At 38.8% G+C, this 16,351-nt stretch overlaps 1 protein-coding gene across 1 annotated transcript; it reads right to left on the bottom strand.

The window, feature by feature from the left end:
* Nucleotides 1–10,842: 10,842 nt before the first annotated feature.
* LOC122034542 (outer envelope pore protein 24A, chloroplastic-like) lies at nt 10,843–16,150 on the bottom strand. Its single transcript, XM_042593838.1, has 3 exons — nt 15,769–16,150; nt 15,324–15,692; nt 10,843–11,111 (listed from the first exon to the last, which is right to left on the bottom strand). The coding sequence occupies exons 1-3, from the start codon at nt 15,967–15,969 to the stop codon at nt 11,031–11,033; spliced, it is 651 nt and encodes a 216-aa protein (XP_042449772.1). The 5' UTR covers nt 15,970–16,150; the 3' UTR covers nt 10,843–11,030.
* Between the last annotated feature and the right edge of the window lie 201 nt (nt 16,151–16,351).

Here is a 16,351-nt window from a genome sequence, read left to right on the forward strand (position 1 = left end):
GTCGACGGGCTGACCGGACGCTTGGCAAGAAGTCCAGCTAGGTCGACGGGCTGACCGGATAGCTGGCAAGAAGTCCAAGCGGGTCGACGGGTTGACCGGACGCTTGGCGAGAAGTCCAGATGGGTCGACGGGCTGACCGGACGTCTGGCAGGTAAGTGAGGTAAGTCACTGGAGGGGAGTGACTGCGAGGACGCGTTCCCGGGAAGGGAACATTAGGCGTCGATCCGGCTTAGAACCATTTCGGATGTCTAAGTCGTGATCGTGACTAGATTCCGGTCTCGGAAAAATGGAATCTAAGTCATACTACTTGTGCTAATTCCTACTATGATAAAATGTGCTAACAATCTGTTTTGCAGGATATATATTGCCTCGGACTAACTTTGTTTTGCAGGAAAAAGGAGATTTCTGGAACAAGGTGGTCTGGGCGCCCGGAGGGGATCCGGGCGCCCGGAAGGCAAATTCTATCCAGCCAAGTCGTCGCCACGTGGAGCATCTCGGTTTGAGCAGCTACGTCACATTCCAGGCGCCCGGAGCAGCATATAAAAGAAGCCCCAGGCAGGAGTTTCACAATCAATCAATCTGAGAACTCTTCTACTGCTGGTCTTGCTGCTCGACATTCAGTGCGACGCCAACAACGCTCCGACAAAGTGCTTCTTTGGTTTTTATTTAATTTCCTTGTCGGTATTGCTTTATTTTCACTAGCATTTCCTGTATTCATTCTGTAATCATATTTCGACTTGTTAGTGATTGCCCAACGAAAGTGGTCAAGGACCACGGGCCTTCGAGTAGGAGTCGTCACAGGCTCCGAACGAAGTAAAAAACATTTGTGTCTATTTTACTTTTCCGCTGCGTTTATACTCTAAAATTTCTAATCGATATTCCCCCCCCCCCCCCCCCCCCCGTCTATCGAATCTAACGGTCCTACAGAATGCACTCGAGGGACGAGAACCAAAGGAAGAAGGCTTGCAAGTAAGAGCCGAGGGAAGCGACTTTGAGGCATACGCGAAGGAAGGCATTGGTACGAACCACGGGCTTGGGTGCATCCGAGGGACGAGAGCCAAAGAAAGTAGGCTTGAAGGCAATGCCTAGGGAAGCGACTTTGAGGCATACGCGAAGGATGGCATTGGGACAAACCACGGGCTTGGGTGCATCCGAGGGACGAGAGCCAAAGAAAGTAGGCTTGAAGACAAGAGGTCAAAGCTGCAAGAAAGAGTCAAGTGAGTCGTAAGGGTGAGGGTCCGAGTGCTGAGAGACTGTACTCGGGGTACCAGTCGACTGGTACAATCGACTGGGCAGTCAACTGGGTGTAACGACTTGACCCTTTTGGCCTCTTGGGCGGCCCTTGTAGCGGCCCAACTGGCGGCCCTTATGTCGTCGGCCCATTTGGCGACCTCTCACCAGTGGCTTTGTACCTCCCCCAGGATTCGAACTCTAAACCTCCAGGCTTAAGTATTAGAGTTTATGAATCCTGGTAACCAAGTGAGATCATCTCACTTGGTTACCAGGATTCATAAACTCTAATACTTAAGCCTGGAGGTTTAGAGTTCGAATCCTGGGGGAGGCAAAAATCCATTGCCAGGGGTGGAAAGTCCTAGTGAGTAACGGCACGACCAAAGGGTCGTCGGTCGACGACATGAGAGGTCGCCAAATGGGTCGACGATATAAGGGCCGCCAGTTGGGCCGCCCAAAAGGCCAAAAGGGTCAAGTCGTTACAATAAAAAGGCGCCTTTTTATTGTAACGATCCAATTTTCCCTATTTCGAGTTCTAAATGTCCTCAAAAATATCTGAAAATGCTTTTAAAATGTTCTAGAGATTTTTAGAAATTTTTAGAGTATTTTTACGTAATTTTTTGAGGTTGTTTGGTATTTTTACAAAACGAAGAAGTTTAGACAAAAATTGTGTAAGTTGAGATTCGACCCGTAGACCTCGGACAAGTCCTAAGCCTTAAGCGAAGCGAGGAAACCAAGTGAGCCGCGGGTCTTTTGTGAATATATATTGAACGAAATGTATATATGCAGTAGTTGGAACACTTAAAATAAATTGGAAAAAAAAAGTGCACGGCTGAGGGATCGAAGCTGCGATCTGTGGCTTCGGTTAAAAGCCGGTTGACAGCTGAGCCAGCGAGTGTTGTTAATTAAGGAAAGAACGGAAGTAATTTAAAGGATAGTTGATAATAGAAATATTGGAGTTATAAAGGGAGAACTTAGGGCTTGATTTCCCGTGACCTAATTTCTACCTCTCTTCTTCCTCACGCGTGCGCGGCGCCGGCTCTTCTCGGACGAAAACGCAGCGAGGCTAGGGCATTCTGGTGGCCGGCGAGCACTCGTCTCCGAGGGGACATTACACCATTGAACTCCTCTCGTCAAGAAGAGATGCGGACACAAAGGAAACGCTGAGATTTAGAGCTTCGCCCGAACCCTAGAAGTCTCCTTCCTCTCTCGGTTGTAAGTCCAAGCAATCAAGGGTAAGTACTACTCACCTGTGGTAGGAGTTGCTCCGATCTTTCGATTTTCGTTTCCTTGTTTTTTTTCTGAGTTTCTTGAATCCGAAACATGCTGTAAAGATTTTGGCTTTGGGTGTTCTGCCGTGGGTTCCCTTTGTGTTATTTTCGGTTGTAACATGCCTAAAGGTTTCTGTGATTCTGTGAAGGTATAGTTTTGAATAAGTTACGTGGATTTTGTTTGTAACATTTCAGCAAGCAGAATTATGCTAGGACAGGGGCACGATCAGCCTTGTTACTTGGTTCCAGTAGTAGATTCTATGTTATCTGTAAAGCGTACACATTGCTATGTGTTTATTGAGTCTTTAGATTTGGATTTCTTAAGTTTCAATTCAGCAAGTTGGATTCTTGCTTTTGGGTGGCTGCTGTGAATTGATAAAAGGGAGAAGAAGGGATTTGAATGGTTTTAAGTATGTTCTAGTTTAAAGCATGTGGTGTTAGCTTTAGATACTTGCTGTTTTAGATTTCTTTTGAATTTAGTTCATTCCTGTGGACTGAACAGTAGCAATTCTTCAGCTTTCTTTTGGTTGCCGTGAGTTTTATAGGAAGTTGAGAAGAGGTTTTAGGTAAATGGAGTAGTTTCCATTAGAAATTAGTTGGGCAGGTGTAATTTCCCCTTGCTGCCATGAAACTTAATTTAAACTGTGTAGTATTGAACAGCTTATTTGTAGCTTAGTTTTACCTTGTTATATTAAGCACAAACAACATACATTTAGAGCACCTTGTAGTTCAGTTTTCCTGGCCAAAATAGGGCACGAACAGCTATATATAAAGTGTGTTTTGTAGCATGATTAATAAGATCAAATTAGTCTTCCCTTGCCCTATTTCACAGCATGTTTAGTAAGCTCAAAGTAGCTTTCTTTTGTTCTATTTTACGACATGTTTAGAAAGTCCAAGTTAGCTTTCTTTTGCTCTATTTTACAGCATGATTAGTAAGTTCAGATTTGCTTTCCTTTGCTTTATTTTATATCATGCTTAGAGAGTTCAGGTTTGCTTTCCTTTGTGTTATTTTCATGTAGCATGCTTGGTTAGTTGTAATCCTATACTTGTTAGATATATCTATAGGATTCTAATAGGCTCTAATAAAGGATTATAAGAACCATGAGTAAAGAAAAAGACTAAAGTCTAGTTAAAAAGAGATAACAAGTAAATTAAAGTAAGAGGCTAGTACCCGACTTCCGAGGTTGTCGTTAAACAAATCCAGGTGACCAATTCCGAGGTCTTGGCCCTGGTAAGACCGAGGTCTTTATCCTCATAGGGCTGGAGGCTCGCTACCCCAGTTACTATTAGAGAGCGCGTAAAACAAAGATGGTACTAAGCCTGGGCCCAAAGGAGAAAAGAAAAGAAAAGAAGAACAAGAAGAAGAAAGTGAAAGAGAAATTAAAAGATTAATTTCTAGTATAAGAAAAGTAAGAAGAAAAAGAAGAAGAAAGTAAAAGAGAAATCAAAAGATTAATTTCTAGTATAAGGATATAAGAAGATGAAACAAGTTTATGCTTAGAATCAATAAATGTTTAGTTCTTTAATTCTAAGCCTACAGTAGTAGTTTCATTTCTTTCCTGTCAGATAGTGAGCATGTTTAGTATTCAGTTTGATTTCTGTATACCATGAGTACATGCAGCTTTGATTTAGCATTTCAGTTTCAGTATTATTGCATTGCTTTTATGCACTTCGAGTTTTTGTGAGATAGATTAGTACTTACTAAGCGTTTTCGCTTATAGATCTTTTTTCCTTTCCTCCTACTGTAGATAAAGGAAAAGCTAAGATATGAAGGGAGACGACAGGATGGTGGTGGTGATGAAGGTGTGTGATGACTGCGACTATGGAGAGATCCAGAGAGTGTTATCAAACCTGCAGGACCTATTTGATTAGAGTTTATGCTTTAGTTCTTTTCTTTAAATACTGTTATGAAGTTTATGTGATTGTGATTGAGTTTGATTCGTATTGTAGCTTATTTAAATCCTATTCTGGGAGTTGTGTTTAGTTCTGGTTGCTAGTCTAGTCTTTTGGTTATAGTATGAATTTATTACTGCGTGGTTGTGAATAAAATGTGTCCCAGCCGCATGTGGCTGCGTATATATCTTGTGTATTATAGATTTGGTCACCGGTACAGGGGAGACTCTGCCGAAATTTTTCGGTAGGAATTCCTCTGAACCGTGATAAATCTAAGTATTGCTAATAATAGCGTCAGTGACACTAGATAGAGAGTTGTAGTTAGGTAACATTCGCCCTTAGATAGTAGAAGTAAGAAGGGTGGGTTGTTACACTAGGAGTAAACAGAATGCTTCTGTTCGCTCAGCCAATGTGGAGCAGTCGACTGGTACTTTCACCAGTCGACTGGTATCGAGTCGTTGGGTTGTAATCATCGAATCTCCACAGAGACCAGTTGACTGGCACTTTCACCAGTCTACTGGTAGGCGGGATTTTCCAACCTATGACCTATATAACTAAGGCTTGGAAGCTTGATTAAGATTGATGAAATTAGTGGTGGTTAACCCTAATTAGTAGTCAACAAGTGCTCAAGTGTTCTTTGTGTTCCAAGAGGTCTTTGTGAGAGTTGCGGTGAGATTTCTCCACCCACAAGGAGCTACGTGAGCTAGCCGGAGTTTGTCGGGGAGTCATCCACCGAATGATCGGGATAGTCCACCTTACGGACAGCCGTGGAGTAGGAGTCTTATCTCCGAACCATGTTAAACAACGTGTAGTGGTTTGCTTGTTCCTTCCTTGTCTTTAGCTTTCGTATTTGTGTTTGTATTATTTGTATTCCACTATGCTTACAAATACGTAGGAAGCGATCGAGTTGGGGGTAACGACTATTCAACCTCCCTTCTAGCTGACCATATAAGATCCCCAACAAGAATGACCTAATAAATCAGTGATCAGATGAAGGGTAAGAAATCTTATTTTTAATGATCATAGTGGAGTAATAGAAAATATTCAGAGAGATCACATATAGAAATAAGTGGGGTCATTTCAAATAGAATTGGAGGCATAATTCTTAGCACTTCTCATAGAAACAAGCGTGTTCATGGTTAAGAACAAATACACTCATGAGACCTGCGCTATATCAAGGAGAGCTCTGGGTGAAATCTATCCATACTTACACAAACGATAGAATAGTTCAAAAACATCATGTCTATTGATTAGCTAGTGAGCAAACAGATTTTCACAAGGGATGGTTCAAAGGGTAACACCTGCCTTATTAGTTAGAGCCCCAGAGCCAATCATATGATGATTGTTGTGCGGACTCATTGTATCATATTCCTATGTATATAAAGGCATTTGTTTTGGTTATTATACTTACTTGTATTGGTGTCAAATAACTAAGTATAATAGCGTCCTTGAGTAGAAGGTTCTTATCTATATCAATCGATTGGTTGAATCGATAGTGAGATGATATATAGAACACTACTCTTAATCATTCCTAGTCAAGTATTAACATTCAGGGACAATGTTAATGCGACGAGACTAGCATGTAGGTCAACTCGATGACTTGATCTCACAAGTCATGGATATAGAGATATCAAGTTGACACATGGGTATGTATTGGAGAATGTATACTGAATGACCCGCCATGAGAAAGTATCATGGATCGTTATATGAGTGTCATATACTTTCTCATGTGGCTATTAGTATGACTATTAGTCCTTGGACCTGAAGTCACCATGGATCCCTACATAAGGAGTTGCATACTTTAGGTTCGTCAAACGTCACCCGTAACTGGGTGGACTATAAAGGTGATTACTGGGTATGTAACAAATTATGTGGAGGGATGTGAGTGATGTAGATGGGGTCTATCCCTCCTATATAACGGGAGTGACATTGTTATTCTTGATAGAGTGAGACCACTAAGTGCATAGCCATGCCCAAATGAGTCAATATGAGATATTGAGCTCATTTGATTAGAGTGAGTCTACTTAGAGTTCAAGATTTAGATTGATTAGATGATGACACGGTCTATGTCTCACATTGATCAATTTAGATGTCAATGATAGAAGGACATTGTCATATATTATGAAGAGTCACAATTAGTAGTCAAAAGGTGATGTTGGATCTCAACATTCTTGTAACTTGGGTAGTAATGATGTGTTGCTAGATACCACTTATTACTTATGCTCCTAAATGGATTTAGGAGCATTGCCAACGTTCAAAAACCTATAGGGTCACACACAAAGGGCAATTAGATGGAGATTAAGTTCATTTGATGAACCAAGAGGATTAGGTTCATGTGATAAACCAAATTGGATTAAGAGTAATCCAAACTAGACTAATTGAGTTGGACTCAATGTGATTCATGTGTCCAATGAGTCTAATTTAGATTATGACTCATTGAATCAATTTAATTTAATGGATAGAAATTCACTAAATTAAATTGACTTGAATCAAAGGTTGGATTTGATCAACCATGGGAGAATTTAAGTCAAGTTTGACTTGACTTGAGAGGAAAGATGAAGCGTCAAGTTTGACTTGACCTTGACTTGACCAAATGTCATGTCATTGTGACTTTGCATATGGCTGGCCAATGATGATGTGCCGCATCATCAAAGGTTACATGAGTGTGTGTCACCTCATGAGGGAGACCAAGAGTTGTGACCCTTGGTATACCATGGAGATAAAAACTCCTCCATTAAGTGGCCGACCACTTAAGTGTGCATTTGGTGTACTTGTGTAACTCCATCTTCTTCCTCCTCTCTTCTCTTCTCTCCCTCTCCTCCTCCTTGGCCGAAACCTCCATGAGTGCTAGCACACTCTAAGGTTTCTTCTCCATCCTTTTGTTCGTGTGGATACAAATAGAGGGGTGTTCACTTGACACCCTTGAGATCCGACGAACCTTGGACGAGCGGGATAAGCGAAGAGCTTCACATCAAAGGTATAAACTCTTTAATATGTAGATCTAGTGTAAATCTGGGTTAGAAAACAAGTACACGAAATTTTTAATCTTCACACGGATCCGATGGCATGGGACTTCGGGGTTTCCGCAACGCAAAAAGCGATTTTTGCAGCTCGAAAGTCCCAACATACCTATCATATACACGACTCAACTGTCGAATGCTATCACATATCGTATTGTCATTTATGTGAAGGATTGTTGGAAAAATACGAATGGAAACACGACTTGTGAGTAGAGCTGTCAGACGGGTCAATCCGCGAATCAATCCAAGTTCATAAAACTTAGTTTACATGTGTTTCTCAACCCGTGGATCAATCCAAATCCATCGCGGGTCAACCCGCGCGGGTCACGGATCTAAACGAGTCGACCTATAATAAACTTAGATTGATAAAATTCTAACTCAATATACTTAAATTATTTAATAAGTTAGTGTAACTCGACGAGCCTAATCTAGGTTGACAGTTCTATTTATAGATTATTAGTTCTACAATGATTGAGTGTCATACTTGCACAAGTGACATGTGTATGAACAAGTGTCCAATGGAACACTTGCCACATGTCTTCATGCATAAGCAATATCAGGTGTCTTACATGCAAACATCCACGTTTGCTTGCCACAACATGATTTTGCTTCGTCCACGTTGCTTGATGCTTCAATTGCTACATGCTCATATGCATGTGCAAGTGACACATGCTCTTGCATGCATGTTGGCCACTCTTGAAAGGAGGTGCATCTTGTAAATAAAAGAAACACATCTGAGCCTGTGCGAGCACGGAAGCCATTCTTCGTGAGAAGAAAGCACGAGCGGACACGGAAAAGGGTAAAGAAAGAGATTTCCACAGTTTTTTTCCTCGTTTATTCTGTCGGGTAATCTGTCGCTCTCGACATATACTTATGATAGTGTCCAGATATACACTTCATATGTCATATTAATTTATATTAGGTTATATCATAATTTCATCATTTTATTTAAGAAATAGACGTATAAGAATGATTTCTTAACATTGCTAGAGGGAACGAATTTATTTTAAGGAGATTATATCGCGGTTCCTCGAATGATGCTCCGATGTCCATCTTAAATTGTTGGCATCGATGTCCTTGACTCGACATTCGGAGAAGTCACCAATTTAATAACTTTGACGATCGACTTATTCAATCATATAGATTTAAGATTATCAGTTTAAATCATCTATATATATATATATATATATATATAATTTTGATATATATCATTGATTTTAGTTTTTTTAAATTTTTGAATTAAAAAAAATAATTAAAATATTTTTTAAAAAATTTATTTTTAGGATTCAGGTTTTGAGTTATAGTATCAAAATTATTTTTTTTTTTTAGATTTTACTTCTAGGGTTCAGGTTTTGGGTTATAGTATCAAAGTTATTTAGGATTCAGGTTTTGGGTTATAGTATTAAAGTTATTTTTTTTTTTAGATTTTACCTTTAGGGTTCAGGCTTTGGGTTATAGTATCAAAGTTATTTTTTTTTTTTTAGATTTTACCTCTAGGATTCAAGCTTTGGGTTATAGTATCAAAGTTATTTTTTTTTTAGATTTTACCTTTAGGGTTCAGACTTTGGATTATAGTATCAAAGTTATTTATTTTTTTTAGATTTTACCTCTAGGATTCAGGCTTCCCAATTAGATTATAGTGTTTGATTTTAAAAATAAAATAAAATAAAATTAATTTAAGTATTTATTGAGTATTGTAATATGTTGAGGGGATATATTAATATATTAAAAATTTATATAAGAAAATGTTAATTTTTTTAATTTAAAATATTAAAAAAAATAAAAAAAAACAAAACTATTAATTGATCTCCCGCGCGACACGCACAGTGCACGACTGTGCGCGTCGCGCAGGAGATCAATACTATATATATATATATATATATATATATATATATATATATATATATATATATATATATATATATATATATATATATATATATATATATATATATATGTTTCGGGTGATTTAGCCTGTATATCCGTAGATGAAATCCCATATGAATTATTTGACATGACCAAAATTATTATTTTTATTTTTCTTTCTTATTTACATATAATTTTCTTTTCTTCCTATATGCATACAAGTATCTCTTCTACATATATGTTGATGATAATTTTTAAAAATCAGTATTAATTCTACATGTATGTTGATGTTAATTTTTAAAAATCAGCATTAAGTAGAGCTGATCTTTAAAGGCTAGCTCAAACATGTTGATATAAAATCAATATTGTTGGTACTATATTTAAAGATCAGCATCAGTATGTTAGAGTTGGTTTACAAAAATCAGCATTGGTTGATGCACTTATCACAAACTTAAGCAAAAACATAAAATGAATTTAACTTAAACCTCGTTCTAAAAATATCAAAATAATTTGATTAAGAGCAATGCTGCACTTGTTATTTATAGTACATCATTACTAATACACGATTAATTATGTTGTTTGCTTTAACCTATGTGTAATGGTCATCGTGTTTTATGACATTTTTTCAGAAACAAATTGTTACAGACATATAGATATTTAAATATTATTCAAATTATAATATTTAGAAACTGAATAATAAAACTGATTATAAGCATGTAAAACATTGAAAATAATTTCACGTTTTAAAACGTGAATGTATCACTTCTATATTTAATTTTGAATTAAATTCACATATAAAATCAAGTTACTTGATTTTAGCCTTTTCCATTAAAAATTAATTTATCACATGTAGATAATTTAAAATATATAATTTTTTTAAAAAAATAGTTTTAACTTTAAATTAATTAACTTGTTTTTAAAAGTTAATTTATATAAATTTACGCAGCGCGTGCAGGTTACGATTTGTTAATCTAGAAAGAATACACCCGGAGTGTCATTTAAAAGCGAAAACTTGTAGGAGTAAAATGGACACAATGAGTTGATTCGATATGTTTGCAAAACTTTAAACAATAACACTTCTTCAAATATGAAACTAAGCTGGCAATGGGAGTTTGACAAGATCACAGAAGTAACAATATTTCAGTTGGAAAACATCCATCTGACAAAGGAATATTCAGTATAAACTCCCACAAATATTGATCTTATATGACAAGGATAGGCCAGTATAAGAAACATATGGATGGTAAAATGGTCGGCACAAATACAACATAAGACTTCGATCCTCCCAAATTGTGGACAGCAAGTGGGAAACGAGATGGTGCCCTATAAACAATCTACAATTTCCAAGCATGATCTTAAAACCAAATTGATCCCGTGAAAATTGATAAGAAATGATAAATTCATACAAAAAACAAAGCAAAGTCAGACTGCGAAACATAAAAGAGGAGAAAGAATTAATAAAGACATGGCATGATGGGACAACATTGACACACTTGCAACTTTTCATAGCATCAAATTCAACCAATAAATGAGTTGTGATGTTGAGCAAACACGAGCTCCCGAAGAAAAAGAGAGTAAAAAGCTTATTTCATTTTGATAGTTGATACATCAGTAGATTTCCACAATAGTGCGTTGAAAATAAAATTTCTCTTCAGTGTACATGAATTTGATAAGAGGCATTGCTCTGTGTCTTATATAATCCAAGAAAACAAGTGAATCTCATTGGTAAATGGTTATCAAAATACATGAATCAAATCTCATAGTTCCATGTACTCTCGGCAATCAATTTTGGAGTCTTGTGTTGCTCTGCTAAGTTGACGATTGCACATATCTGTACGAGGAGCAATGGTTACAGAAAACAGCATTTAATTATATCTGAAACAAATGTTATGAAATGTGCATAGAAGCTACGTAATCACACGTACAATTTACAGGATGACAAATGAAACTACAGAAAATGTTCTTTTTATAGACAAAATACAATTATAAATTGGTCACCGAAAACGAAAACCGAAGCTATAGGAAAATAAGATAGAAACATATTCAATGTTAATGATGTAACCAATTAAACCCTTTAATAAATGACAAAAGAATACATACATTAGTTTACACTTTTCTTTAATTACTGATTTAATGTATCATTTTTATAGTTTCTTTGCGACTTGCAGAGCTCTTTTGACATGTATGCTACTAGTAGCATTTATAATAGTCCACTTCTTGGTCCTTGCCATACACTAATCCTCACCTTTTGTAACAGTTAGGCCTACCACTTCAGCATAAAAAAGACTGGGGTAACTGATCACCCGGAGGTCAGCTATTCTGGGTACGATCTCAAATAGATATCCAGCCTCTTGGATACTCCAGTAATGCTAATGAAGGAATAGCTTTTCAATATTATTAAGAATTGCTCATGAACATATCCGATGTATTAAATAACTGAGAGCCAATGTATTAAACGGCTAAAAATTTACGAGTCGGACTACACGGTTATTTGCACAATTAAAGACTTTGCACTTGAGGATTGTTTTGATGATTGAAGTAGTAATCTGGACTAGAAATTGCCTTGTTAATTCTGAAAATTTTGTCCTTGACTTTCTGTGGACAACTCCAAGAATTTTGTGAGTAAATTTTGCTTGATCAGACTTCAGATTTACTTGGAATTATCTTGGCTCCAGATTTTAGACTTAATTGGACATGATTTTTGGACTTAGACTATGATCTCTAAAGGTTATCCATCATATCATCTCTATTTTTTTTTTCTTTTTTTGGTAATCCTGGTATCCAACTCTTCATCCTCTAGTGGAAGACCTAGAAGTGTTTGATTGGATGAATGGGTACCATTGGATTAATTTTCCAAACTGGCCAAGTGTTTGATTGGATGAATGGGTACCATCAAAATAAATTGACCAAGCGTTTGATTGCAGAACTTAACTCTTCTTGACGCATGCAGACAGCAAGTGGCTACAAAGCCATCTTTAGGCTAGAATGAGAGTGATTATGCTAGTCTGTAAGAACATGGTGTAGTTATACATTGCCAAACTGAAGTAGATATTGTCCTAAAGTGGTGAACGAGGGCAGCTCCTCTAATAGATATTGCGAGTGGCTTGGCTTCCAGGTAGAACACTTGTCTAGAGACTGAGTTAGAGTCAAAATAACAATCGAGTGTGGCAATAGTGACTTTGTAAATCTCTAGCAAAGGTGCATCTTGATTTAAAGCACAGGGGCAACTTCGATGGAGATGGTCCCACGCTCAGTTGGGCAATGTTGCATAAATTATAGGAGAGGTGGTAGCGACAACAAAGTCTGCTTTTTTACAAAAGATGGACAAGGCACAGCCCCTTTCTAACTGATTTCGAGCAATGCATTTGATATTTCAGTCAACCTGATATTTGTTGACATTCAATAAATGCAAAGAGAATTGCATAATGTAAAGAGGAATCCCCGCAGCATGTTTAGCAGTTGTTAGTCAACAAGAATGATACTCAGCTGATATTTAGTGTAAATAGGTTTCCCAATTTGAATATAAGATGCCTTCTCTATATTTCTTCAAACTCACTTTAACACTTTTCATGATCTAAATCATGTTATAGATAATTCTTGTTTCAAATCAAGTTGTAAGTTGAAAGGAGACTTTGAAAAATCAAGGAAGGGCCTTGAATGTGAATTAAGAAATTTTCTATATGTAACTAAGCGAAAATTCGAAAAGAAAAGATCTTAACTACCTTAAAATTTAAACAAAGTGATACGGTATGTTATGAGTGGACCCGAAGTAATGAAGGATCGATGGTCAAGATGATGTAGTGGTTAAAGTTGAGGTGTCGGTTATGAGTCACCCTCACCGAGGCCTATCTCCTCACTCCTCAACACTAAGGCATTTAGTACGGAGTCGATCGGATATAAGGGTCTTGGCACTCCACACCTGTATCAAGCTACACAGACTAAATCCGAGCAACCCAGAGGTTGGTCGGGTTTATAGGGCAATTCCCTATCTCAACATTAAGGCAACTTTCAGCTTGAGGACGGCCAACCTAAGAGCCGTCAGACTTGAGGGATCCCGTGCTTCACTTGTATCCATTCAGAATACACTTGGTTGGCAATAACGCAACAACCGGGTAGCCAACCAGTATAACATCCGATCGGCCTCGCAGAGCCAACGTACTCCAAATATAATTCTCAGTATATAGCTGGTCGACCTAAGAGCCGATTGTACCAATGGGGACCAGATCCCCACTTTTCATGTGTCAGTCTCCCTTCGTACAACCAGTCGGTCTTAAGGTTGGTCGGGTGTGCATGATTTAGCATTCCTATCTCATATATATAGTAAATGTGCAAGACAATTCTCATTACAAATCCGACCGGATATAGACTTGGTCGGACTTCCATATCCCAGCATAACATTTCAGGAGCAAGTCTTACTACATATGGGCGGGCAGTCTATAGTGTCGGACGAACCTAGGGCTAAGCTCCACACTCCCAAGCAAAAACACTCTCAGTATACAGCCGGTCGGACTTGATGTCATTCGGACTTAGAGGACAGCTCATTTCATTACTACAATACAACTTTCAGCATATAGTCCGGTTGGCCTAATAGCCGGTCAGACCGGAGGGACTTAGTTCCTTATTTTTATTATCAGTCTTCTATTACATATAGTCGGTCGAATACAGGTTCGGTTGGATTGCCTCTAGAGGACAACATCGTCAAGGAATCGCAACAACCCGTCAGCAAATAACAACAGCTACTTGTCAAAAAATATTCTGCTGCTATAACATATACGTGCTATGGAACTTTCCTCAAAAGGTGACTATGTATCTTCTATTGCCCGAGATTTTGACAACATATTCTCTTAAAAGCAATGATATGCACAAGGAAAAAACCTCAATGAAAACCTCAAGGATAGACACATAAAGTCATGGCCCACCATTTCACTTTTTGTGGGCCCCATCACTTTATGTGTCTATCCTTGAGGTTTTCATTGAGTTTTTTTCCTTGTGCATATCATTTTTCTTCTCTTAATTGCCTCATTGATGACAAAGGTTATAAGAAGCGATTCATATACTGATAACGGAAGATTCCTCAAAAGATGCTTGCACATCTTCCACCACCAAACATATGACACCAAAAATTTCTTGTCGTCTTATTATTGCGGAGGTTACGAGAGACAGCATAAAAGAAGTTCTCTCCGTTGGCCATGTACGCAAAAACGCCCTCATGCTTTATATTACGCACACGCTTCTACTGCTCATTCTCTTCTCTACTTTTTGCTCGGCCACCATACTGACTTGAGTGTCAGAGAGTCTATGCCAGAGACTCCTCCCTGGTTCTTGCTCTAACATTCCCTTTGCCCTCTCTTTGGTGTGTGTAGAGGAGACCCTTTTTCCTTCCGTTCGAAATCTTCTCCCAATCAACAGCAAAGTCACGTACTAAGCTCACCATCTACTTCGCTTTCAGATAGGATCACAAAGCATCACGGTTATATGGAGTTATGCATTTGTATTTTGGGGAAAAAGTATCCAAGAAAAGAAAACAATATAGGATGACAATTTGAACCTGATTTTGCTTGAGCCAACTACAGAATGACTATACCGGAGAATATTGGCTAATATATTGGGAGGGCACCAGGCACAATGTACCATATTCGAAGCCTATGATATCTCAAACAATAATCCATGGTTTCTAGTTTTCAGGGCAACTAAACTATCGACAAATGGCCAAGTCTTACTCAACTACAAAAAAAAAGGACAACCCGATGCATGAAGGTCTCGTCATGTGGGGTCCCGGGGAAGGATCCATTGTACGCAGCCTTACCTTACTTTTTGCAAGAAGCTGTTTCCAGGATTCGAATCCGTAACCTTTTGATCTCAAATCAACAACTTTACCGTTGCGTCAATGTTTTCCTTCAAGTCTTACTCAACAACACAATAAAAAATAAATAAATTAAATTGAATTGCTACTTTTTTTTCAGAGGTAAAAAAAATTAAATTGAACTGCTATGCAGAAATAGTAAAAGCGAAGGATTTGGAAAGGACTCAGAGCACGTGTTACCTTAAAGGAGCCGCCGTCCTTGGAATCCCTGCCCCATTCGAGGCCAAGATCACTAGTGGTGGTATGATAGGTGGCCTTGAGGGAGTCTCCCCCCTCGAACTTCCTAGTGAGGGCGAAGTCCCAGGCGTTCTTAGACACATCATAGCAGGGCTCCAGCACCGTCCGGCGCAATTCCCCGTGCGCATACACGTATTTGATCTTGCAGGCGCTCGGTTTACCAAAGGTATAGCTAACGTTGACCTTGTTTGAGGGATCGAAGACTACGGAGCCATCGAGGGTCGTCCGGTTGCTCCCCAGGGCGTGGATGTAGGTCAGATTCACAGTCTTCTCCTTCAACCGGACGGAATTCATGAATTGGAATCTCACATCCTAAATCGAGATAATCAGAAAACGGTCAATCAATGGATGATGGAAGAAGAAGAAGAAGAAGGAAAAAGAGGCAGACGTTCGTGGGTAGGTTGTAGTCGAGGATGAAGGCGCCGGGCTTCTCGACGGAGAAAGCGAGGCCGTTGAGGGAGGGACCACGGATGAAGGTGGAGTCGGCCATGGATGCCTTGACGCGGACATCGCCAGCGTTGACGGCGAGTGTGGCTACGGCGGTGGCGTTCTTGTTCGCCTCGTATCGGCCCTTAAACGTCGCCTTCATTTTCTCCGTCCTCCCTCTCCCTCTCTGTGCGTCTCTTCCAAGTGCTTTTCTGGTTGGATGAGGGATGAGATTTGGTAAGAGAGGCGGCGGCAAATAAACACCACCTTGCAGTCTTCGCCGTGAGAGAATAACCTAAGGGCACGGCATTGACTCACAGCTGCGTTCGACTTTGACTCAGAACCGAACGAGCCGATAAGTACATGTCGCTCATCAACGTGCACCTCATCGCGCATTTGATCTCCGCATTTTCAGTCATCGGCTCGTGCAAACGGCTAGTGGAAACGATTTGCCCCGCGTATTTTAGCTTTAATATTTTTCTAAATTTAATTATATTTGAAATGGATTTATATATAAGAACTAGGATGGTAAATGAACAAGTTTC

This window comes from Zingiber officinale, chromosome 1A (assembly GCF_018446385.1).
Source record: "Zingiber officinale cultivar Zhangliang chromosome 1A, Zo_v1.1, whole genome shotgun sequence".
NCBI lineage: Eukaryota > Viridiplantae > Streptophyta > Magnoliopsida > Zingiberales > Zingiberaceae > Zingiber > Zingiber officinale.

Excerpts from the sequence above, each read along its gene's own strand:
- LOC122034542 (XM_042593838.1), bottom strand. The coding sequence starts at position 15,969 with ATGAAGGCGACGTTTAAGGGCCGATACGAGGCGAACAAGAACGCCACC. Across the intron at positions 15,693-15,768 it reads ACTACAACCTACCCACGAAC|GATGTGAGATTCCAATTCAT; the intron begins GTCTGCCTCTTT and ends ATCTCGATTTAG. Across the intron at positions 11,112-15,323 it reads AGGACGGCGGCTCCTTTAAG|ATATGTGCAATCGTCAACTT; the intron begins GTAACACGTGCT and ends CTCCTCGTACAG.